The sequence below is a fragment of the Diabrotica virgifera genome, chromosome 8, assembly GCF_917563875.1.
Source record: "Diabrotica virgifera virgifera chromosome 8, PGI_DIABVI_V3a".
NCBI classification, from domain to species: domain Eukaryota; kingdom Metazoa; phylum Arthropoda; class Insecta; order Coleoptera; family Chrysomelidae; genus Diabrotica; species Diabrotica virgifera.
This window is the reverse complement of record NC_065450.1, coordinates 132,281,486-132,306,372: the sequence shown is the minus strand read 5'-3', so window position 1 is coordinate 132,306,372 and position 24,887 is coordinate 132,281,486. Positions and strand designations below refer to the sequence as shown.

The 24,887-nt window shown below is 33.6% G+C and overlaps 1 protein-coding gene across 5 annotated transcripts in view; it reads left to right on the top strand.

Moving 5' to 3' along the window:
• LOC126889476 (probable 3',5'-cyclic phosphodiesterase pde-5) overlaps positions 1–24,887 on the top strand; it is a 423,420-nt gene that overhangs the window by 329,678 nt on the left and 68,855 nt on the right. For all 5 annotated transcript variants that reach the window (XM_050657796.1, XM_050657797.1, XM_050657799.1 and 2 more), the window contains one exon: positions 16,854–17,086. In XM_050657796.1, the coding sequence (XP_050513753.1) occupies positions 16,854–17,086 (233 nt within the window). The remainder of the gene's footprint in view (positions 1–16,853; positions 17,087–24,887) is intronic.

Sequence of the window (24,887 nt, the reverse complement as noted above, 5' to 3'; positions counted from 1 at the left end):
ATTATAGCTGAGTCCAGTTGATACAAGAATGAAATTAAAATGAAAATAATATTGAAAGTATACTGAATAAAATAAAACCAAAGTAAGAAAAAGAATATTGATATAATTTAATTGTAATGATAATGGATCTGAATGTGAGAACTGAAATTAAGTGATGGGATGTTAGTTGGAGAGGTAAAAAATTACTTGGAAAAAGTCAAAGACAAAACGTAGAGGGCTGTGGTTTAAGGTATAAAGACAAGAATTTTAAGGGAAAGAGAGGGATAATGAAAAGATGAGGTGTGGAATTAAACTGAATGAAGTAATGAAATGAAAAAGAAGTGAAAAGATAGTAGGGTGAATTAATGAGGTGCTGGTTAATAGGGTTCAGTGGTTAATAATGTTAGTTGGGTAAAGGAGTTTGGAAGCAGTGAAGGAAAGAGGAAAATTTGAAAAAAGAAGGGAGAGTAAGTTAAAAGAGAAAGAATAGGATAAAAAGAGGAAGTTGAAAAAATAGGAATTATGAGAATAATTGGCGGTGAATGGGGACAAAATTGCGGTTAAGGAATGTTTGTCTATTGACACAGTTGGGACTCTTCTTCAGGTCCTTGACAATCTCCAAATCTTCGTATAAGTCTAAACGGAGTGTATTGTTTTGTTGAATATTGTGTATCAACTGGACACCTTCAGGAATCTTAAGTTCATGTTTATTGACTTTTAAATGGTGTGAAAAGGCAGAAGTGGTATCTCTCTTGCTGTGTTCTGCAGATCGGGTAGAAAGGGATCTATAAGTTCTGCCGATGTAGGTGGCATCACAATCTGAACAAGAGAGTCTGTATACCCCACTCCGGTTCATATAACGGATAGGATCTTTAGTATTAGTTAAACTTTTGCTGAGAGTGTTATTAACTTTGAAAAATATTTTTATGTTGTCACAAGAATTGGAAATGATATGTTTGACTCTTTCAGATAATTTGGAGTTATTGAATGGTAAGGAGGCATAGATGGGAGAGACATAGATGGGATTTACAAAAATTTGCATTTATTTTTAAATAACAATATTTTCCTTTTACATATACAACCACCAATACAATATAGACTTGGTTAACTTGCCTACCAATTTATTCATTTTGTACAATAACATTCCAACTAATACTTATTCTTTCTCTTCTCTCACCTTCATCTATTTTTATCTTTTTATCATTATTGACAGCAGCTTAACTTTCTTTCTATCAATTTGATCAATCTAATGTTATGGTATACAGTCAACATAAATAATCTTATATTCTAAATTAATTTTGTATATCACAATTTCTTTTCAAAAACCAATAGATTTAAAAATGTTAGAAATTTTCAGATATTAAAATCTTTATCATTTGTTGTGGGTCATGACCTTTTGGTTAATTAACTTTGAAAATCGACTACCTTTTTCTCTACTGTCAATGTCACTTCAAACAGTTCCTTACACACTTTTGACACTTTATAGTCAAAGTTGGCCTAAGATGGTTGATTGAGGTTTTGGTAGGGTTTCACCATGTTCCCATAGGATATATCCTTTAACATCGGCGTTTAGCCTGTTTAATATTATTTTTAAATAATGTAAATTGAATTTTAAATTCAACCATTGTTTGGTTCTGGGGCTATTTAGCAAGTATGCACGTAAGTAATCTAACCACACTTTTTTAGCTTTTAAAAATTTCAACCATCTTTCAATTCTAATAGTGGGATTACTTATTTTATTGTAGATTCACTGATGATGGACCGATAGGTCTGAAAACGTTCTGAATTGGACATATTTTATTCAATCCATTGGGATTTTTTAAGTTTTAATAAATATACCAATTTACATAGAAGTGGTTTTACTTCTTGTTAGAGTTTTTTAAAAGGTAAATCTCTGTAGCTGGTTGTATACCATAATCATGGGCGCCCACACCCATGGGCAGTGGGGAGGAAGCTTGTCTCCTCCATAGCTTTTCGGGTGCATTAAACTATATATGGCAAGCAAGCAAGCATTATGATTAAACCCGACCCGTGAGACTTGTTCACCATTTATTAATTACGTTCGGGTGTAACAATTCATTGGAGCGAGTTGTTTTAACTCGTGTCACTGACAGGAGTCACCCCACCTCGCTCCAATGCTCCAGGCCATCCCTTTCCCCCCCATAGCACGCTGATGCGCGATGGGGGCACAACTATCAGCCAAATGCTCTTCACATTAAAATCCTGGGTAATAAGATTCTAATGTGGTGTCCTAATCGGTTTGAAAACTAGGCCAGCGTGAAGCGCTTTAAGCCTTTATCTGCTAATGATTTGTCCGCGGTACTGTTTTTGCTTGCTTGGGTCCCAGACTTAAGGTCTGGTCCCATTGTTATTATTTAATTTAATTAAATATGACTTAATTTGTTACCTTTGATTTATCTCTTGAGTTTTGTTGAGCTACGAACCGTCTGTTTTGTTGTTTTTGTACCTTTATTCAGCTATCTGTTGTTTCGGTCTTCTGTGTTTCCATCGGTGGAAAGCGTCGTACCTTAGCATCTCTCGCAGTATTGGACTTGGATGGTTCTCTAGTTCAGGGAATATTATCCTCGCTCTTTCTTTCATGGTGGCGATTACTCTAATTTGTTGTAGTTCTCTAAATATGAACCTTTCTGCTACGTATCTAGGTACGTCTACTGCTTCCCTTAGGCTTCTGTTGTGTGCCGCTTGGATTTTCTTTTTCGTTGTCGTGCATACTTGCCCCCATGCGAGAGATGCGTAAGTTATTATCGGTATAATTAGGCTGTTTATTAGTCGTATCTTCGTTTTTACTTTTAGTTTACTTTTTCTACCTATGAGTCCTCTTACCGATGCTCTTGCAGCGTTGACTTTGTTTATTGTTTTTTCTGCGTGTTTGTTGAAGGTAAGGCCTTTGTCTAATGTGACTCCTAGGTATTTTGCCTCATCTTTCCACTCGATTGGATTGTCTAGTAGTCTTAGCTGTTCACCTGGCTGTTCTCTTCTCTTTTTAAACATTACCGCTTGTGTTTTATCCGCATTTATGGCTATTTTCCATTTTCTACACCATTCTTCTACATCTTCTAGTGCGGATTGTAGATTCTCTACTGTTGTATCGATGTTTCTATGTTTGGCCGCTATTGCTGTGTCGTCAGCATAAAGGCCTAGCATAGTACCATGTGATCTAGGTATGTCTGCAGTGTATATTGAATACAACAAGGGTGACAGTACTGCTCCCTGTGGTACCCCTGCTTCTGGAGTTCCGAGTTCCGACAGGACTTGTCCTATCCGAACCCTGAATCTCCTGCCGCTCAGGTACGAAGAGATCAGCTTTGTCATTGCCTCGCCGTATCCATATTCACGCATTTTGTATATTAGTCCTCTATGCCAGACTCTATCGAATGCTTTGCTTACATCCAGGAATGCTGTCCCTATGTATTGCTTATCATTTAGTCCAGCTGCTATGTACTCTGTTACTCTGAGTACCTGTAGCTCGCTGGAGTGTTCTGCTCTGAAACCGAACTGAGCTTCAGGGATGATTTCTAGCCTGTTCGTTTCGGCTTGTAAGCGGCTTAGGATTATTCTTTCTGTTATCTTACTGATTGCTGGAAGTAAGCTTATCGGCCTGTAGTTTTGCGGAAATGTGCTGTCTTTGCCAGGTTTAGGTATCATTATGACATGGGCTTCTTTCCATTGATTCGGGAATTTTTTGAATCTTAATATGCCATTTATTATATTTGTTAGGTATACTATAGCCCTCGCAGGTAGATATTTTAAAGCTCTGTTCGTGATGTTATCTGGGCCTGGAGCTTTTTTTGGTGAACATTTTTTGATGTGTACATTTATCTCTGCTGGTGAAGTTGGAGGGATGTCTTCTTCTGGCTCATCTGGCCTATTTCTTTGGTTTTCTACCTCTTCTATGAAGTCCACGTCCTCTTCTTGTCTGTAGTTTAGCGTACATTCTGTTTCTAGGGTGGACTTCATTACTTCTAATTTTTCGTCTATAGTATACACTATACCGTTTTGTCCGTGTAGTGGTGGGATGGGTTTTCTGTCATTTCGTAGTATTCTCTGTAGTTTCCAAATGTTTTGCATATTTGGTGCACCTTCGTCCATCTCTTGTATGTAATTATTCCACGTTTCACTTCGGTGTTCGTTTAGTGCGGTTTTGACTTCTCTTATTAATCTGTTTGCTCTGTCTTTATCGGCTTGTCGTCCTGTTCTTCTGGCTCTTTGTCTGGCTCTATTCTTTTCCCGAATCATGTCTTTTATTTCTTGAGTGATATTTTTGAACCTTCCTGTCTGTATTTCGATTTCTTCTTCTGTTGTGCTATTTCTTAGCGCCTCTTGAATTATCCTTTCCAACTCTAGGACTTTTTCGTCGATGTCTCTCGGACTATTTATTACAGGAACGGTGTTTATCCCTTGGCTAACTAGTCGTTTGAAGTTTGTCCATTTTGTCCTCTTTTTTGTTCTTTTTGTGACGGTTTCTTCTTCCCACGTTCCTAGTTCTAGTAGTATCGGGTTGTGGCCTACTGTACCTTCATTTATTGTTTGTAGTTCTGTTTGCATATCGATGTTTCTTGCTACTACTATGTCTATGTGTGTAGGAAGTCCGTTAGGTGGATAATTGGTTGGTTCAATTGGTCCCATTGCCTCTATGTCATCTCTGTTTTCTGTGTATTGATTAAGTATTCTTCCGTTTCTGTTCGTAGCTCTGTCGTTCCAATTTGGGGATCTTGCGTTTAGGTCTCCTATTATTATTGCAGGTTCGTCTATGTCGAGAAACGCGTTCAGGTCGTCGTTTGACAGTGGGTCTAGTGGTGTTACGTATGCAGAGGTAATTCTGATTTCTCCCTGTTCCATTTGTATCCTCACTGTAGTGGCTTCCATGTTAACTAGTTGTGGTGTTGGTATCCTAGTATGCTTTATACCTCTTTTTACTAGGATAGCTGTGCCACCAGATCTTCCTGTATTGTCGTTTCTGTAAACGTCGTAGCCTGGAAACTTCAAGTTGATGTTGTTAGTAATTTTTGTTTCTTGTAGGGCTACTACGTCCATGTCATACCTGTTGACCAGTTCGTCCAAGATGTTCTGGTTGGTCCTTATTCCTCCAGAGTTCCAGGAACCTATCCTCAAGTATCCCCTATTACTTCTGGTTAGTTCAGTGCTAACCTCATTTCACTGATCGCGTTGTATACTAATGACGTTACTACGTCTTTCAGCATTTCTTTTAGATCTGTTTGTTGTAGTATTGCTGTCATCATTGGGTTTTCTGCGTTCTTCTTCGTCGCTTGTGCGTATGTGGTACCATTTGTTCTCTCATTCCTTTGTGGTACATTTGTGTTCTGCTGTCTCTGTTGTGGCCTTTGTTGCCAAGTTGGGAATCGTGGACATCCTCTGAAGTTGGTTGGATGCTCTCCTTGGCAATTAGCGCATGTTGCCTTCTCTTTTCTTGGTCTTTGGCACAGTTTGCTTGTGCACCGAGAGAAAAAAATTCTTGACATAAAGAAACTTTATTAATATTTAAGAAAGATCGACTTGGCATATTGCCTAAGAAATATATCTTTGTATGTAAGATATAATTTTCTAAAATATTTCAAATAAATTCTACTATAGCCAAAGAAATATATCTTAAACATGATTGAACTATCACTTTCTGGCAAACTTCAAACCCATTTATCAGAAAGAAATTACACTTTATGTTAATTAATTTTATTAATCATAAAAATATATTTTCTACACATTACAAAACTATTCTTTCTGAGCAATAATATTTCTTAGTAAGGAATATTATTATTTTACTATTAATAATTAATATATTTAATGTTAAGAAATATATTTGGCAGAGATAAACGTATATTTAGAGTTAAGTTAGTATTTCTTGAAAATAAAATGATATTACATACGGCGAAATAAATCATTGTGTTAAGGTAAAATCATTATTTATTAATAAAACAAGATATAAAACGTTATTATTACACACAAATATTTTCTCCACTCTTAAACCACTGGCTTCTACACAACAATAAAAGGATGGAGAGGCAAATCCAACTTCCTCAAATTTTCCTTCTTTTGTTAATAGCACTTTGTATATCAGCAATTCACTAAAACAAAATCGTTATGTATAAAGAGTAAACTTACTTTAATAAATTTTTTTTTATAAAGATATAGATATTTATTTTGACAAATTTGGGAAATACAAAAAAAAAAGAAATACACGGCCCCACATAAGAACTATTAATACTAATAATAATCAATCATATTTAGTTCAAACATGGCATTATTTAACCTACACATCTTTGTTTATTTTTTTCTTTTTGTTAATGAAATATTAATTATTTATCTGTATAATATTAAGTCACACAATAAACATTGTTTAGCTAAAACAAGACGGAAAATACAACCAATGTAAAACATTGAAGCAGACATAATAATATGTAATTTTCTTATAATCTAAAAGAGACAGCATACCTAATCATTAAGAAATTTTATTACGGGAAAGTATTATTAGTTTACATCTAAGTAATTTAATACATATTAACTAATTCACGGTTTTCGGCAATAACATTTCTTAATCATAAACATATATTTCTTTTAGACTAACTGATTTCTTTATCTCAAATCAATTAATAGAAAACATCCTCAGCGTTGCACCCGCCATGTTTAATATAGCGTTGTATTGTATATTTTTATAGAAGACGATACATTCAAGAAACCTATTATAGTTGATACATAAGTATACACATTTTTAAAAAGGTACTTACATGTATGAATTTCTACCATTTCTGGAAGGCCCCGCAGTTGGTTAATAACTAATAACTCCTTTCTTAGTATTGTTCTGAAGCTATATATTATATCATTCTGTCCCAGCTTTAAATTGTGGCATATTTCCCAGTTAGAATAATAAGCTCCTTTATTTCAGAGTCGTCCATCATTATACCTACAAAGCATATAAAGATACTATTATGTTTCTTTTTTAACCATTCGGATACGCAATAATATTATTATTACATCTTAAATTACTCAATTTACTTTTATTTAATACCTATAATATGTACGTACCTTCAAAATATCCGTAAATTTTTAAAGAACACCAATAACTCCAAAATCTATCTATATGAACATGAACATATCACGCCATCTTGACAAACACTGACGACTAAATCATAAATAATTAATCTGCGCAATTCTTTTGTGGAAGAAAATCTCTTTGCAAGTAACATTTCGGCATTAATGACAAAGTTTTTATTTTATAACCACAGTTACTACAGAGGGTCTTTCTGAAGGATTATTTCTTGTGGTTTAAAATATTTATTTGATTGCAAGAAAATTTCTTGTTCACAAATATAAATATGGATTAACTTAACATTATATTTCTTATACTGGAAAATATTTGTAGTTTTCAATTTAAGAAATAAAATCTTTAGGATAAGAAAATTAAATGTAACCATTAATGCATTTCTTAGTATTGAAGAAATTATCTGTAAGAAATTATTGAGTTGTGTTTAAAAAACTCGTTTCTTCATATGTGAACCGGTATGTTTAACTTAATAGGATATGTTAACTTTTAAGAAATATTGCTCAAAGAAATCGGTGTTTTAGGAGAAAAGAAATTGTTCTCTCGGTGTGTGTTTCACTCACCGTTTGGAGTTTTATTATCGGCGGTTTCCTGTATTTATTGGTTTTTTCCGGTTCATCTTTCTGTTCCTCGTCTATATCCATTGTGTTTTCGTTGTTTTCTGCTTCGTTGTTTTCTTCTTTGTTGTTTGTTTCGTCTTTTTTTGCTTTTTTAGCCTGGTGGATAGGCTCTATTATTGGTCCTTTTGGTAAGGTGTAGTCGTCATTTTGTGGTGAATGTGGTCTCATAGCGTCTTTTGCTTTTGATTCCCAATCGTCTTTTTCATTTTTCTTTGGTTTTTCAGTCGTTTTCAGCGCTGGAAAGTCTTCTTTTTCCTTTATTTTCGGTATTGCTCCCTTAGATTTTGCCCCCTTATTTTCTTTGGTGGGTTGTACCTGTTTGTTGGGCATGGCATCTTTGTCGGTTATGGTAGGCGTGGCCTTTGTACTCTGTTTTTCGGTGAGTTCGTCGAATCTGGCGTCCATGCGTTCCAATAAGGTTTTATTTGTCTGAACCATGGTGTTTTTTAAGTCTTCTATTTGTGCCTTAAGACTTTTGATTTCCTCGTCTCTTGCTTTTAGGTCGTCCGCTTGTTGCTGTATTACTTTTTTCAAAGTCTCTATCTCCTCGTTCTTTTCATCTTCACTCACGTTGAGTGGTGTCGTTCTTTGCCTTTTTGAGGCAGGTTTTTTGGCCGTTTCGTGGTCCATTTCTTCGTCTCGTTTGTTTATTGTCTCATCGTCTGTTGTGAGGTCGTCATTTTCGGGTTTTTCTATTTTCTTCTTCAGTTTTTTCTTTTTTGGTCTCTCCGGTTCCCTGAATTTTCCTCCGCCGTCACTCAGAGTCACCAATCCTCCTGTTGTTTTCTTGTTTCTGCCTTCATTTTCTGACTCCAACCTCTGGAAAAGGTTCAGATTCACTTTACGTGAATCTGCATAAGGGTGGAAAGGGACAGACAGTGATTTTGCACTGTTAGACATGTCGTCAGGGAGGGAATCGTCGCTTAAATGAACCTTTTTTGCCGCCGTCTGGCCCGTTGCCAGCACGGTTTTAGGGTAGGCAGCCCTAGACAGTCCGCGGTTGTTCACGTACCCAGACAGAACTGGGTACGGGGATCCTCTTGATGTTCTTAACCTACTCGCCAAGGGGCCGTGTCTGCAGCCGTGTAGATTCTAAAAAAGCTACACCCTGCAGTGTCTACCCTTACGGAGCACAGTAGGTGTCCCGAACAGGCTCACCGAGAGCCCGTTTTTGGATTTTCTGTTTTCTAGCTAATCGCTACAGCGTCTCAGGAGCTGATTTAAAAAAACAACTCGCTAAGTTCACTGCATCAACTAAACTAGCTTTTGCCTCGGTTTTTGCTTTTAGAATTTGAGGGTTTGGCTCGCTACTGTGCTTACATTCACAGTTTGGTCTGAAAAGACCTGCTTACCAAACTTACTCTTACTCTACAAGCTTACTGCTCTCTCTGCTGAACGTCTGCTTCCGTCGGTGACCGGCACCGAACTAGTACTACTACTAAAATACTGCTAACTATATATGGTTATCCAAAGTATACAATATATAATGTGCAACAGCTTCACGTTTGGCCCCTCCCCTAAATTTTTTCATATGGGCGCCCGTGAGCATAATTAAAAACTTACTCAAGAAATAAAAGACTTCCAGTTATTAATTAATTTTTAAATTATTCAAATTAGATTAGTATGGACATCACAGAACGTTATCGGTCGTATTAGACCATCATCAGTGTAAACGGGAAGTCAGGAAAAAGAGAAAAATGGACACTTCCCTAACACCACCACGAGAAGAATATAACAACACAAAAAGTCCTGAAAAACCTAAAATAATTGAGAAACCCCCACCGATTATAGTAGAAGGGGAGAACAACTTTAACGATCTTCATGCTATGGTACTTAGCTATCAAAATGCTCAAATAAAAGTCATCAACGACAAAACTATAAAAATTAATGTACAAAAAGGGGAAGATTTTAAACTGCTTACCGCAGCATTAAGTGATAAGAAATATTCATGAAATTCCTATGAAAACAAGCAAAATAGGCCCATTAAAGCAATGGCCACTGGATTACATCATTCTGTAAAGCCTAATAATATTGTCCAAGAAATGAGGAGACGTGGCTATAAGCTCATCGAAGCTACACCCAAGCTAAAGTATAATACTAAACAACCTCTTAATATGTTCATGTTATCATTCAGACAGGATGAAAATATCGATAAAATATTCGGAATTTCTGATATATTACAAGTTAGAGTTCAGATTTTGCCGTTAAGAAAATCCAGACTCGTGCCTCAATGCAAAAACTGCCAAGCTTTTGGTCATACGCAAAAATATTGCGCAAAGCAACCACGATGTGTTAGATGTACCGGAAAGCACCTGACTATCGATTGTGATAAACCTAAAAATGCCCAACCAAAATGTGTCCACTGTGGAGAAAGTCATCCTGCAAACTACAGAGGATGCATGGTAGCAAAAGAAATGCAGAAGTTAAAAGACAATCGAAATAAGAGAACTACTTAAACAACCGCAAAGGGTACAGCAGCAGAATCCGATATACAAAACCAACGAAAACAAAAAAACCTACAGCCAAGCTGCTAGAGGTAATATAGAAATTGAAAGTACTAACCCAAAACACAGCTCTAACATTGAGAGCACTCTCCAACAAATACTGGAAACATTGACCAAAATGGATGAGCGCATTGCTAGATTAGAATATAGCACCAAAGGAGCTATTCCTAAGAATTTTAATGCCAGATAGTCTGAGGATAATGGAATGGAATGCAAATGGACTACTGCAGCATCAACAAGAACCGCAGACTGTCCTAGACATTGAAAAAATAGACATTTGTCTCATTTCTGAAACACACTTTACAAATAAAACTTTTAAAATTCATTTTAAAGGATTTAAAGTATACCATACCTTACATCCGGATAATACAGCCAGAGGTGGTAGTGCTATCATAATAAAATAAACAATTAGACATCATCAAGAAATATGCTACAAAACAGAAATGTTCCAAGCTACTTCAGTATGTGTTAAAGTTAAAACAAAATCTTTTGAGCTTATCGTTACCGCTGTCTACTCTCCACCAAAACATAACCTCAAAAAAGATCAATATCTAGAATTTTTGAATAGACATGGCAAAATATTTATAATTGGTGGTGATTTTAATGCCAAGGACACCCATTGGGATTCTAGGTTAATAACAACAAAGGGGAAAGAACTCTTGCAGGCAGTTAAGCAATTAAAATGTGAAACACTTTCAACAGGTAAACCGACTTATTGGCCTACTGATTCCAACAAAATTCCAGACCTGATTGATTTTTTTATAACTAGAAATATTTCTGTTAATTATTTACATATTGAAGAAGCTTGGGACATGAACTCCGATCATTCACCCATCTTTCTCACAGTTAGTGATACTGTTATTCAAAGCCAGCCACCTCCTAAACTGACTAATAGGCTAACAGATTGGCGGAGTTTTCAGCTTCACTTAGAAGAAACAATCAATCTCAAAGTTTCACTAAAAACTAGATATGAACTTGAGGAAGAAACGGAATGTTTTGTTAAACAAGTTCAACAAGCCGCTTGGAATAACTCACCTGAACTGCTTCATAGAGTTAAAGGTAATAATTACCCTAAAGAAATTAGAAAGCTAATCGAAGAGAAAAGACAACTCAGAAGGATCTGGCAACGCTCTAGAACTCCATCTGATAAAACAAAACTAAATAATGCTACACAACAGCTTAAAAGAGAAATTAAAAAAATAAAAACGAATCAATTAGCAACTATCTAAGAGAATTGACAAATGATAGCACAACTGATTATTCCCTCTGGAGAGCCACTAAGAAATTAAAACGACCGATAATGCAAAATTACCCACTAAGAAATACAGATGGAAGCTGGGCAAAAAGCAATTTAGAGAAGGCTAATAAATTTGCTGAATATCTCGAGGTAACATTCCAGCCAAATGAAGGTGATAACACACTGCAATGGGAAAATGCCACACAGGAAGAAGGTGAAATTAAACTAGTCACCCCAAAAGAAGTGGCCGACGAAATTAAATCAAACATCAATCCCAGGAAAGCAACTGGGTTTGACTTAATTACTGGGGAAATCTTAAAACAACTTCCTAGAAAAGCCATAGTAAAACTGACATATCTCATAAATGCCTCGTTCAGATTAAGATATATTCCCAAGATATGGAAAGTGGCTGAGGTCATAATGATCCTTAAACCTGGAAAACAACCAATACAGTATCATCGTACAGACCGATTTCATTGCTACCCGTAATTTAAAAGCTGTACGAGAAGCTTTTGCTGAAAAGGTTGAAACCTCTCATAGATGCTAAGGCTCTAATGCCATCACACCAGTTTGGGTTTCGAGAAAGTCATTAAACTATCGACCAAGTCCATAGAATAACGGATATAATAGAGAGGTCGCTAGAAGGACAGAAAGTTTGCTCCGCTGTCTTCCTCGACGTGGCGCAAGCATTTGATAAGGTATGGCACGAAGGACTTATGTACAAATTAAGCAGGATTTTGCCAAGACAATACACAGAATTATTGGAATCTTATATATCAGAGAGAGTTTTTAGGGTTAAGCAAGAAGAAGCCTACTCGGAACTAAAGGAAACCAATGCAGGGGTACCACAAGGTAGTGTGATAGGACCGGTCCTATACCTATTATACACTAGTGATATTCCTGAAGTACAACATAATACAATAGCTACCTTTGCTGATGACACTGCCGTCTTAGCCGTAGGTGAAGACCATGCAGAAGCAGCAAGAAAATTACAAATATCTCTTAACAGATTTAACGAGTGGACTAAACGCTGGCGAATTAAATTAAACGAAATGAAGTCAGTGCATATAAATTTTACAAACAAGAAAAATCAATACATTCCTGTTAACTTAAATAATACTCAGATACCATATGCCGACACCGCAAAGTATTTGGGTATTACACTAGACGCTAGGCTACGCTGGAAGGCCCATGTTAAAAAGAAACGAGAACAGCTTAACATGAAGTATAAAAAAATGTATTGGCTATTGGGAAGACAATCCACTCTCTCGATCTACAATAAAATACTCTTGTATAAACAGATTATAAAACCTATATGGACATATGGCATCCAACTATGGGGCTGCGCTAGTAATACAAATTTAATTATCATTCAACGATTCCAAAACAAAGTGCTAAGGAGCATTGTCAACGCTCCATGGTACTATAGGAACAGTGATCTCCATAGGGACCTAGACATGGATACTGTTAACAAGACCATTGAAAAATTTGCCAAGAGTCACGAACAACGACTTCTTCAACACGTCAGTGTTGAGGCCATCCAGCTCCTCGACAACACGGATCTAGCTAGAAGACTCAAGAGGAAGAAACCCTTCGAGTTAGTTAAGTGAAAAATATTGCACGGTGCAAGTGATGGTACAAGTTAAAATTTGTGCAATATATTAACAGAACCTAGGGGGTACTATCGAGTTTGTCCTTAGTCTTAAGTTTTTTAGTAGTACTTTAGGTTAGAAATAAGTTGCTCATTGATCACATTATTTGATCAGATTGTAATGTCCTTAAGCATCTTATTGGTATTTAATAAATAAAAAAAAATCAGTGTAAACCTTTAAGTCATCGTAGTTAAAACTAGCCACAGAAATTGGTCAAATGACCGTTAAATTATTTAATAAAATCATTTAAATTTAAGAAAAATGCGACAATAAGTCGATGTTAATGGAATACAATTAACAAGGAGATATACTTATCCCTGCTCGAACTACATGTGCTGATTTTGTTGAGAAGCGAAGACCAATAATTGTTGGTCTATCAGTTTTTGTGATGTTCTTTCGAATCCAATTTGGATAATTAAAAAAATAATAATAAAATTTAAATACCATTTACAACAAAGAAGTTCCACAAGAATGAAAATTATCGTATATGTCAGCAATATACAAAAAAGGAGATCGAAAACGATGTGACAACTACAGGGATATATTTCCGTTACACCAACAATCAGCAAAATATACGGAAAGATCTTAAAAAATCGAATAGAAGACGAATACATGGAAATGGAAGCAGAAGAACAAGCAGGATTTAGAGCCGGAAGATCTATAATTGAAGACCTTGGGACCAGAAGGGGACAAGCCACAATTTCGTCAAAAATGAGTTAAAGTAGAAATCGCACACTTTAAGACCATATTAATGTCCCAAACAGAAAATTTCAGCAGTTTTCTCATAGATGGCGCCGCTGTAGTTAAGTCCCGTTGTGTCACCATTACTTAATATTGCAACAGAAGGAGAGAAGCCACAGCAGTACTCAACATGGCGGCGGAACATTCTCGTGCATGTAAACGCAAAATAGACTTTTCTGAGTTTGATTCTGAACACAGTGACCAAGATCCGTTTTTAAATAAAAGCGAAGATGACAAAGACTATACAGTATCCGGAAGTAGCAGCGATTGGAAAAATATAAACTCAGGAACAGTAAGTTTATTAAATGTGTGGCTTGTCCCCTTATGATATATATCTCGAACCTAAAAATATTAGGATTGTTCTAAAGATTTTTTGTGGCTTATTCTTTTTTAGTAAAATACCTACTTTATTGTAGGAAAATGAATAGGTTTATGCCCCACAGACTTCTCGAGTTCTCTTGCCAACTCCAGAAAAGAAGGCGCCTTCTAGATGGAGACACAGGGATACCCAACCACATAAAAAATTAAGCGCATGACTAAAACAAATCTAGTTTACGAATATGTATATAAATAAAAAAGGGAAGGAAATAGAACCAAAAAAATTAGGTGCACCTTGCGGTTGCAAAAAAAACAGTGTAGGCAGAAATTTGTGCTTGCCAACAGATTCTACCAGATATTGAGAATAATGAACCACTGGAAGACATTGAACATTTGGACGACTTAACAGATATTGAAAATTTTGACAACTGAATTATTTTATTGTTGCATTTTATGTTCATATTTTAGAATATAATTTTTTATACAAAAGGGGATAAGCCTCATATTTTTTCAAAAAATGTTCAATCAAAAACCGTTAAATAAACATTTGTGTTACTTTTATTGTGCATTTAATATCATATTTCCAAACGATTATGGGCCTTACTACCAAGAAAAATTTAAAAATTGGATTTCAGGATTTGAAAGTAAGTTTAAAATGATGTTTACTCCAAAATATTGTTTGGTGGCATACTCCCTTCTGGTCCCAAGGTCTTCAATTGACCATATATTTGCAATCACACATGTCATAGAAAAGAAAACAGCGGTCAACCAAGATATTCATTTCGTGTATATTGATTTAAAAAAGGCATACGATACGACAGTGTGCCTTTGGTAAAGTTATGAGAGGCAATGGAGAATACAAATAAAAACATAGAAATCATAAAAATAATACAAAAATTTTTTCCAACCACAGAAGGGTTTTTGACAAATAAAGGTCTTAGACAAGGATGCTGCCTCTCTCCAACACTTTTTAAAATATATTTGAAACAAGCTCTGAAAAATTGGAAACGGAAATGCAAGAACATGGGACTCCCATTGAATGACCAATAACCATACACTATATACTTACTCTTTGTTTCGCAGACGACCAACTACTAATAGCACAAGGTTACGATGATATCTGTTACATGGCAAGAAAGCTAATAGAGGAATACAGGAAATGGGGACTAGAGATCAACATAGGAAAAACCAAATATATGAATATCGGTGAGAGCATATAAATACCTAGGTATAAAAATCACGAATGACGGAACACTGGACGGAGCCATTAAAGAACGAAATATTGAGGACAGCATCATAACATACAGTTGCGGAGTATGGCCTATGAAGGAAAAATCACAACAAATGTTAGAGGTCACCGAAATGGATTTCTGGAGAAGAGCTGCAGGAAGATCGAAAAGAGAACATGTCACCAATGAATGGATCCGAGAAATATTGAAGGTCACACATACAATAAATGACGAAATCAACGAAATACAACTAAGAAGGTTTGGTCACGTACAAAGAATGCATGAGGGCAGAATCCCAAAACAAGTACAAAACTGGAAACCACAAGGTAGAAGAAGAAGAGGTAGACCGAGGAAAAGTTGACAGGCAGGAAAAAGCGAAGCCATGGATGAAAGAGGTCTGCAAGTAGATCAATGTGCGGACAGAGAGCAATGGCGAACGGGTATCGGAAGACGGAGAACGTTGTAAACCGAGAGTATATAAAAATGCCATTTACCCTGGAGTTCGTTCACTTCTTCAGTAATTTAAAAATTCTTTACTAACTGATTTTTTTTATTCAATTTCAAAAATGATTGTCGTTTTTATACCTTGTCATTATACCATCGTTATTATATGGAACTATATCGTTTTGAGTGGGCCAAAGAAAACAGTATACCTCGATATTTGGCAGTATTTATTAGATTTTAAGGAAATGACGAAACAAGTCGATTTTTGATCTAAGGGAGACACATTTTTACGGTACACACATCGGTCATTTGTCAACTCCCTCCGGTCCACATCCCCCACCCCTTATTTTTAAATAGGGAATAGGGGTCGTGAGCTAGCTCATGTAAAAGGTTATTCAATTCTCTATTCAGTAATATTAACATTGACAAAATTATTTATACAGGGTGTCCAAGAAAAATTATTTTGAATTAAATGAATTGACACAAAAAAAGTATGTAATTTATTTAACTCAAAATACACTCCACTGCTGTCAGAAAAGAGAAAAAAAAGTTTCTGATAAATAAACATTGTTTGTTGCTTAAATTCAATATTCAACCTACCAAGAGGCAGATGGGTGGCAGCTTGAACATTGAAATTAAGCAAAAAAGCATTGTTTATTAATCAAAAAACATTTTTTTCTGTTTTCTGGTAGCAGTAGAATGTATTTTGAATTAAATAAATTACATACATTCTTCTATTTGTGTCAATTAATGTAACTTAAAATTTTTTTTCTTGGACGTATAAATAATTATGTAAATGTTGATATTACTGAATAGAGAATTGAATAAACTTTCAAATGAGCTATCACACGACCCCTATTCCCTATTTAAAAATAAGTGGTGGGGGAAGTGGAACGGAGGGAGTTGACAAATGACAGATGTTTGTCATGTCAAAATCGACCTGTTTCGTCATTTCCTTAAAATCTAATCAATACTGCCAAATATCGAGGTGGACTGTTTTCTTTGGCCCAGTCTGTATTTATTCCAATCTTGTAATAAATTTTTATGGGTTTAGTTACAGAATAATATAGCACATATTCAATGTCAGCCAATAACGCAATCGGATGGAAAAATGGTAGGAGTTATTGAAATGTGGCGAATCGATTCCAATAACCCCTTCTATGAAGAAGATGAAGAGATCGCTAATAGTTATTTAGTTTGGGGAGGAATTGCTCTTCATTACGCTCAACTGTACTTGAATATGAATCAACAAAAAAAATTAAATGAGTTTCTTCTGGCTGTTGTCAAGTAAGCAAAACATCCTTTTTTCAATATTATCTAGATATTTATTTAAAATATTTTTTTAAATATCAGTCGCATCAACTATTAATGGTTATTTATTACTATTAGCCACAAGTTACGTTAAGATACAACTAAGTAATGAATTTACAATAGATGATAAAGGTGACAGTCGAGGAAATGAAGCATTTTTGCTCGCAATTTTTTCGTCCAGCATGTAGTCTAGTAAAATAAAATTACACTACATGTAAATCAAAATGTAAATTCGTACAGGTTGAAACAAATTTTATATCAAAGTTTAGGTGGGTACAAAAGATACTTTCAAAAAAGTATCCAAATCATAAAAGGGGATCATTGTTTATATAATTAAAAAGGGGTCATTTTTGCAAAAAAATTACTTTTTTAACTGCTGAAGTCATTCAATTACTAATGAAGGTCTACACAATTATTTTCTGCAAAGTTGAAGGGTAATTATTTCACATTATTTCACATAAGACTTACTAAATTAAATTTGACCCCCTATTTATTTAAATAATTAAACATAAAACTTTAAAAACAAATTTGCAAAAAAATATTTTTAGCGTTTTAAATAAGCACTATAAAATATATTATTTTACTGGAGAAGTTGCGCTATGTTATCAGTATTAATTGAAAAAAAAATGGTCCAAAAATATTTAATATTTTTTGAGATATTGAGTTTGTTTATTAAATGTTACTCTATTTTCAATTGCAAAAACGTGGTTGTTGCCAAAGAAATATTCACCTGTATTAAACCTTATTATTTTTATTTTTATGTATATTTTCGACAAATGTATAGATACATTCAAATTTCAATTAAACTTCCCCCTAAAATGACATTTGAAAATTATTCAAATTTGTTTATAACTTGTTTTTTTAATAACGTCGCGGGGATTAAATATTTTGAAATGCCGTTTCCATAATTGGGTTCCTGGGAATTTTTCACTAATTACCAAATTTTTTTGTCTTTTTTTCCTCTTCTTTTTTTTTCTTGAAGTTATACTACTTCGGGCCCTTTTAGGGTTAAGTTTCATTAAGAATGTTGAATCTCAAGTTGTAGATTCTAGACCTAAAAATATTAGGATTGGTCTAAAATCACTTTAATAAAATGTGGCTACTTACTGAGTTACAGGGTGTTTTATTTAAAAATTTAAAAATTTTTTTTACCAAGTACTTTCAAACTATTTGACGTATCTTTATCATACTTGGCAGAAAGTGTGAGTACTCTACAGTCTACTAAATTGTGATAAATAAAAGTTTCAATCTACTACCAGAGGCGTACGACAGGGAATAGTTAATGGTTAACCCTTCCCAAATTCTACGCCACTGAGGGAAATACTATTTTAGCGAAATTTTCTGATTCTCCAATCCTTTTTGTGTAAATAATATACTCTTTACTGGTAACGATTAAGTCATTAGTTTTCGAGATATTGGACGTTTAAAATGAAACATTTTGATTCATTAATAATTCATTCATTTTAAACTTCCAATATCTCGCAAACTGATGACTTTAGCGATACCAATAAAGTTATTTACATACAAAGTATTGGAGAATCTAAAAAATTCGCTAAAATAGTAATTCACTCAGTGGCGTAGAATTTGGGAAGAGTTAATCATTCACTATCCCCTGTCGTACGCCTCTGGTACTAGCTCAAAACGATTATTAATCACAATTTAGTAGGGTGTATAATAGCCACACTTTCTGCCAAGTATGATAAGGATACGTCAAATAGTTTTAAATTACTTGGTAACAATAATTTTTAAATTTTTAAATAAAACACCCTGTAACTCAGTAAGTAGCCACATTTTATTTGAGAGATTTTAGTTAAATCTTAATATTTTTAGGTCTAGAATCTACAACTCAGATTCAATATTCTTAATGAAATTTAACCCTAAAAGGGCCCGTAGTAATATAACTCCAAGAAAAAAACAAGAAGAAGAAAAAACGACAAAAAAATTTTGTTAATTAGTAAAAAATTCCCAGGAACCCAATTATCGAAACGGTATTTCAAAATACTTAATCCCCCCGACGTTATTAACAAAACAAAATATAAACAAATTTGAATAATTTTCAAATGCCATTTTAGGGGGGAGTTTCGTTGACATTTGAATTTATAAATGCATTTATCGAAATTATCGATAAAAATCAAAATAACGAGATCTTATTCAGGTGAATATTTCTTTGGCAACAACCGCGTTTTTGCAATTGAAAATATAGTAACATTTAATAAACAAATTCAATATCTCAAAAAACATTAAATATTTTTTGACCAATTTTTTTTTTGCTTAATACTGGTAATGTAGCACAACTTTTTCTGTAAGAACAGATATTTTGTAGTGTTTATTTAAAACGCTAAAAATAATTTTTGGCAAATGTGTTTTTAAAGTTTTATATACAATTATTTAAATAAAGAGGGGGTCAAATTTAATTAAGTAAGTCTTATGTGAAAGATTCACCCTTCAACTTTACAGAAAATAATCCTATTGACTTTGATTAGTAATTGAATGACCTCAGCAGTTAAAAAAGTAATTTTTTGCAAAAATGACCCCTTTTTAATTATTTAAACAATGTTCCCCTTGTATGATTTGGATGCTTTTTTGAAAATATCTTTTGTATACACTTAAACTTTGATATAAAATTTGTTTCAACCTGTACGAATTTACATTTTGCCTTTTTTTTTTATTTTATTAGGCTAATGGATTTACATGAAATTTTCACAGAAAGTAGGCAATAGTCCAAGGATCATTTCCTATATCATGCCACTGTATGCTAAAACCTTGGGAGTGGTTGCCACCCCATCTCGTGGGTGGGAATTTTTATTAAATTTTAACCATATAAATCGGTGTAAAACGTAATTCTAAGCAAAAATGTGTTGTACATTTTTTTCGTAAAACTAATATTTTTAGAGTTATTCGTGGTTGAAAGTAACAGTTTTTCGACGAAAAAATCCACTTTTTTAGAGAGTTTTTTGAGAATAACTCGAAAAATATGCATTTAATCTAAAAAACTGTAGCTATCGAAATTGTGTCTTTTAGTAATACAAACCAAATTCTTTTTCTATAATATTTTTCCAACATATACAAACGGAGATACAGCATGTTAAAGGTTAGCGTCAAATGTATAATTTTAAATATTCAAAGCCAAATAACGGGAAAACTTTGCATTTTTCGAGGAAAACTTAAATAATCTTTTTTCAAAGATACAATTAGACCTTTCAAAAGAAAAAAAAAACAAAAAGTTTCGAGCATAAAAATTGAGTGACTTATGATCAAAAAAAAGGTCGGTACCTGCTTTTCTTTATGAAAAAATCAGTGAAGACAACCCCCTAGCTACGCCCCGCATTAAAAATCTGTCCTCACCTTTCTGTAATTTCTTTTATTTTAGTATTATCAGTACACCTAAGAAGTTTGACCCATTTAAAAGGCCTAATTTTAGAAAAATTTGAGTTTAAAGGAAAATTGATTTTTGCAATTTCGTATTTTTCACCATTTTCTTCAAAATTTCTCCGAAAATACTAGAGATATGAAAAAAATGATAGACTAGTAAATTGTAGCTTTTTTCATAGCTAAAATTTTCTTGTGCATAGATTTTCATTACAGTGAATAGATAGCGAGATATAGCTGTTTAAAATTTCTATTTACGAGCAAACACCCCCTTATCGAGCCCTTTAAACCCACCCCAATTAAAAACTAAGAGATCTTACGGAATTTAATTTACGTAGTCTTATAGCTCTTTAAAATTCCTACAAAATCGTTTTTGAAAACACTTTTTACCGCCAAAAATAATGGAGCTATGATTATAAAACGAATTTTTTTCGAAAAATTCGAATAGTCCGCTTATAGAGAAGTTTCAATGTATATAATACCACAGAACTGTGATAGTTCCTATACTGGAAGGTGACGAAAAACTATTGGTATTTTTATACGAATTTTCAAAAAAACACTTTTTGCCTAAGTTAATTATAGTCAAAGTTAGCCACTTTTTTTATTTAATTCACAGCTACTTTGTTTATAACAATTAAACAACCAAACTAGCGCCATTTCGAAGTTAAAGGTATATAGTTTATGTTTAAAAGTGTGAGTAAACTTTAAACTTCAACAGAGTTGTTAATAAAGCTTTAAAATAACGCTCTAACGAAATCGAATTGTGGTCGGTGGAAATGAATTATTAAAATCCGTACACTCAAAAAATGAAATCGATTCTTTAAACATATGCTGCGATTAATATATCCAGAGCTTGTTGATGGATTTTGATCATAACTTTTTTAAATTGTATGTACTCGTAGTCTTGTAGAGTACGTTATGTACGTAAAACCCCACGTAACATTTCAAAATGTTAGGGTAAGTTCCCCTTATCACTCAGGGATATGAAAAATAGATTACGACCGATTCTAAGGCCTACCGAATATACATATATAATTTCATAAAAATCGGTCAAGCGGTCTCGGAGGAGTATGACAACCAACACTGTGACAGGAGAATTTTATAGATGTAAATATATAGATGGGTATTAACAAATAGGGGTTGGTGATGGAAAAGTGTAAATTAATGGTTGTATGTATTTTTTAATCATACATCATATAAAATTAAGATAGACAATTTTGTCCAAAAAAATAAAAAAAAATGTCAGGGGGGCAACCCCTCTTATAACTTATGGATATGAAAAATAGATTAAAACCTATTCTCAGTCCCATAGGATACACTTGTAAAATTTTATAAAAATTGGCCAAGCCGTTTCGGAGTAGTATGGTAACTAACACCGTTACAGGAGAATTTTATGTATATTGAAGTAACTGTGAATTAAATAATAAAAGTGGCTAACTTTGACCGTAATTAACATAGGCAAAAAGTTTTTTTAAATTGTGTGTAAAAATACCAGCTTTTCAAATTCCAAGGTAAATTTACTCTACAGTCAATATTAACAAATCTATTCAAATTGTTTTCAAGCCAAAAATGACTCTACTTTAGTAAAATGTTTTCGTAGTAACAAAAATTGCTATTTAATGATTTTCTTCAATAAGTTGAAAACAAGACTATTGTTCTTTCATGTGGTTTTCACAGAATTTCTAAATAATTATTATTTTCTGAACAATAACATTACAAAAAAAGCTCTTTGGGATAAACAAATTGAATAAAATTTAAACTAATTACCGAATCGTCTTATAATTTTTTGTGCAGTATATGGACCTTTGACTCAACTGTTTGTGAAATATAAAAGTCGTAAGGTCACTTTCGCGAAAGTTATAGCAAATTTTTTATTTTCGAAATTTTAGTTTTATTTTGCAATTTTCGAAGCAACGAATGATCTGACCAAAATTAAAAAACTGCCGTTTTAAACATTGGCTCATCTACTAAAAGAAGAATACTATAAATAAGATATTTAATTATCCTATTTTTACCTGTAGCGATGTAAACGAAAAAACTGCTATTTTTGACCATTATTTGTTAATAACTAAAATTCTCGTCCGAACTGTGACGGGCATTGTTATATGTATAATGTATTAGGTATATAGTACCCAAAAAATCCATTTGCAACCTGGCTGCTCAAGTGTCCCGACAAAAACCTTATTTCCCTGGAGTAAATATATAAGCACAAGAGACGACGGAAATAGGAGAAAGCAAATAGAGGATACTTGGCCATGCATTTACCTTCTCTTCGTCTAGGAAAAGGACCGAAAGACAGTTTCTAAATTCTCAAATCTGAGTAAAGATGAAAAATAATAAAGGCAGTTTTTGTTTTTATTCGATTCAGAGTTTGACCACCATCTCCGTATAGCTATTTCAGCATCCCATGCATCTTCAGTGAAGCTATGCAGTCACATAAAAAATATGAATTTTTTCATTCTTTTCAATATTGTGAAAAAAACTACAAGAAAGTTCAACAGACGACTTTCTTAAAAATAGATCTTTTTGAAATAAGATGTTCTAATTTAAAAAATGTTTTTATACGAAAAAGTTATTGCAAAGTAGACCCGATAGTAAACATTTTTTCAATTGTAGGAAATTAATAAAATAAATAATAAAATATTTAAAACGTATTTCACAATATGAGATTTTATGTAGTTAATTACATACTATAAAGTGAGAAAGATGGGCTCGATCGGTCAAGTAAGTAATTTTTAAACAATTCGATTTGTTTATCCCATTTGCGTAATATTTAAACATTTTATGTTTTTAAAAAAGTAGTTTATTCATTTTTAACGGTTTACTTAGAAATAATTAATGCAGAATAAAGTACCATTTTTCGCCTTATAAACAAATTTTTTGCCCAGTTTTAACCAATGCAAAAAGAGCAAAATAATCATCTGAAAGTCTATGAAAAAACACATCATCTAAAAAAGAGTTACGACCTATAAAACCTATAGAGTACGATCTATAGGCATATAACAAAGCGCAATTGTTTATAACTAGGGAGCGGATTTTATGCTAAATGCATATTGCATGCATATTTCGCATATTTGAGAACTTTACTAAATTTTGCAGATTTTTAAAGAAAAATGCATATTTTGTGCCTATTTAAAAACATTTAAATCAAAAAAAGATTTATTTTTTAATTCGACACAAAATATTTCCCCGTACAGGCTGTCGTATCTATTAATTCGAGAACTACCTGAAGAGAGACGGCTCCTTCAGTGCCTTTTCATTTTTTCTTAGAAAATACCCGATCTTTACACAAAGTACTTATAGTGCTGCTGTTATAAAATGATTGTATGAAATGATGAAGGATGGTTTACCGGGAAATCCGAATTTTATTTACTTTTATTATATTTAGTAGGTATTCATCCTATAACTCTGGTGATTCTTTAAATCCCCTATTGTTAAGAGAATTTACACCTCTAACCATAGTTTTACGATTTTCTAATGGAAATTGAAATATTCATGCTTTAGATCAGATCCCGTCTTTAAAACTTTGGAGGACATATGCGAAATTTTTAATGGAAATTTTAAAATTGATTTGGTGCAGAATTTTCGGCTTTAACAAGTTATTTTAAATACACCCCAATTACTTCTTTTAATGTTGAAAGGATTTTTTCAAGTTATAAAAATATTTTATCTGATCAAAGAAAATGTTTCCTCGTAAAAAATTTGGAAAAACACATTGTAGTGAATTATAATCGAAGATACCTATGTATAGTCATATTGTTTTATTTTAAATAGGTAACTATTGGAATCAGTTTTTGTAAAACATGTGAATAAATTGCATATATAAAAAATAATGATTTTATTTGAAAGATAATAAATAAGATTGCCGCCTTCCCCCCCCCCCCCCCTATAAAAGAACCCCCTAGAATAGAATAGGACAGAAAATTTGTGAAATTAATTTCGACTCAATTCAAGCTTTCTTCTTAACCCAGGTATAACATACCAAAAGGCACCGCCAAGAAAACATTCCACTTTGCGGTTCAGAGAGCCCATATGAAACGAGTCTTTGTACTCTATGCAGAGTATGGCATTAACAAAATAAGAAAATCTACGGTTTCGTTTTGATTAAAATCTGCCTTCCTCCATCCCCCGATAGTACTATTTCTAGGTCTACCTGTTGTCAAGGAGGCTCTAAGGAAGACAGATTTTTATCATTCCGACCGTAGATTGTCGATACAAATTAAAATAATTTATATCGCAGTATGGATAGAACGCCCTCTAACGGGGAATAAGCGAAATTAATTTCGACTCAATTCAAGCTTTCTGCTTAACCCAGGTATAACATACCAAAAGGTACCGCCAAGAAAACATTCCACTTTGCGGTTCAGAGAGCCCATATGAAACGAGTCTTTGTACTCTATGCAGAGTA